Source organism: Athene cunicularia, assembly GCF_003259725.1.
Source record: "Athene cunicularia isolate RWA chromosome 4 unlocalized genomic scaffold, athCun1 chr4_part3, whole genome shotgun sequence".
Classification (NCBI taxonomy): Eukaryota; Metazoa; Chordata; class Aves; order Strigiformes; family Strigidae; genus Athene; species Athene cunicularia.
The window spans coordinates 23,105,027-23,106,724 of record NW_020799100.1 but is presented as its reverse complement, the minus strand read 5'-3'; the positions used below and the strand labels follow the sequence as shown (position 1 = coordinate 23,106,724).

At 42.3% G+C, this 1,698-nt stretch overlaps 1 protein-coding gene across 1 annotated transcript in view; it reads left to right on the top strand.

Moving 5' to 3' along the window:
* Nucleotides 1–261: 261 nt before the first annotated feature.
* Nucleotides 262–1,698, top strand: part of YIPF6 (Yip1 domain family member 6) — a 3,504-nt gene continuing 2,067 nt past the window's right edge. Inside the window, exons 1-3 of the mRNA XM_026848298.1 lie at nucleotides 262–392; nucleotides 925–1,003; nucleotides 1,413–1,455. Of these exons, the coding sequence (XP_026704099.1) occupies nucleotides 925–1,003; nucleotides 1,413–1,455 (122 nt within the window). The 5' untranslated portion in view covers nucleotides 262–392. The remainder of the gene's footprint in view (nucleotides 393–924; nucleotides 1,004–1,412; nucleotides 1,456–1,698) is intronic.

Below are 1,698 nucleotides of genomic sequence, written 5' to 3'. Positions count from 1 at the left end.
TAAACAGAGGTCAGCAAGCAGGTTCCTGAGTGTTGCTGAAAAAACTAGAAATGCTTTGCTTGTCCATCTCTGCTCACCTCTTTATACTGAGCTGTTTCATCAGGCAGGCAACAGCTGGGCTCTGTTGTTGGTCGTGTTATTAAGTGTTGTATCTCTGAATTCTGAGCAGCTGTTTTCATCCTAAGCCCAGCTGAAAAAACATGTGAAGTGAGTATGAGCTAGTTTGGATTTCGTTCTTTCTAAAGGTTTTAAAAACCATTTAGTTTGCAGGTCTTGCGGATGTGTCGATATCTGAAGATATTCCAGTGGAAGGGGAGATAACGGTTCCTGTCGGGTCTCGCTCTCCTGATGAAGACTTCTCCACACTGGATGAGCCTGTTAAGGACACTATTGTGAGTCTGTGCCTCCATTTTGGGTAAAACACGTGTTTCACTGATGTCTTTGGCCAACTGTTTTGCAAAAACAGAGTGTTTGCATAGCTCTCCTTGTCTTGTACCTCATTGCAAGTTTGGGGATTGTTTTTTTTAGAACTAGCCATGTAACATGAATTCTTGGGGGTCAAAAAATGTCTGAAATCCAGCCCAAGAGTTTCTCTGTGATCTCAAAATCTTTGCAAGGGCAAAAGCCTCAGATGGAGCTTGGGAGAAAACCTCCTGACTAATAGGATTTCTCATTAATTTTCTTTTCCTAGACAAGCAAACAAATTATTGTTCTAAACTGGGTGCTATTAAAGGATAGAGTACTGTGATTGTTAAGGAGTAGAAAAAGCAAGCATTCTTTGTAGCAGAGAATGCTGCAGAAATTTCTGGGTTGGATCCTGTCTTGATTTACCATCAGCACTCCTCTACTTCTATTTTCCTGCTTTTGGCTGTGAACTGTAATTTTTATGAAGGGAAAAGTTAAAATGTTGTTTCCTTATTTCAGATGAGAGATCTGAAGGCTGTTGGGAAGAAATTTGTCCATGTCATGTATCCGAAGAAGAGCAGTGCACTCCTCAGAGACTGTACGTATAAGAAGATTTTCAAAGTTTTGAAAGGTTGTTTTGCCAACAGACTAGCTGTGTGGGAAAAGGAAGAGTTCAGTGGAACATGGAGGTTCAGAAGCGTCTGTTCCGTGTTCTCTCTGCTGTAGTGGGATGTTGAATAGCAAATTTGAAAACTCAGGGTGTTACCAGAGCTCTTCAGAAGTGGCACGTGTGCCAGAATGAGGACAGGGAGCTTTGGCAGTTGGCCGGTTTTGAATCGATTGTATTGTAGAACATGGCATGAGGTGGTACATAAGGAAATTACAAGGAAGCATGATGTCAGAAGTGATACACTGGGAGTTGGAAAAGGTGCTTTATTACTCCCAGGAAAATGAGACTGAGCATCATTCTATGATACTTAGGGATTTATTTTTTCCTTTACCTACAGGGGATCTTTGGGGCCCTTTGGTGCTTTGTGTCTCGCTTGCACTGTAAGTACTTGTAGTGGGTGCATTTGGGTTTTTATAGTCTGTCATGCTGGAGAAACGAGAATTTAATGATTTCTGACTGCATGTGTTGAGATCAAGTTCATCTGATCCTTCTGTGCTCTTCTGCAAACGCTGCCTGTTTAGATTTTCTTATAAAAGGTGTTTGTGACCCTTCAAGGCCATTAGGAGCTCCCGGCTTTCAGTTTAGGATTTCAGGCTGAATCCTCCCCAGCCCCCCCCCCCGTC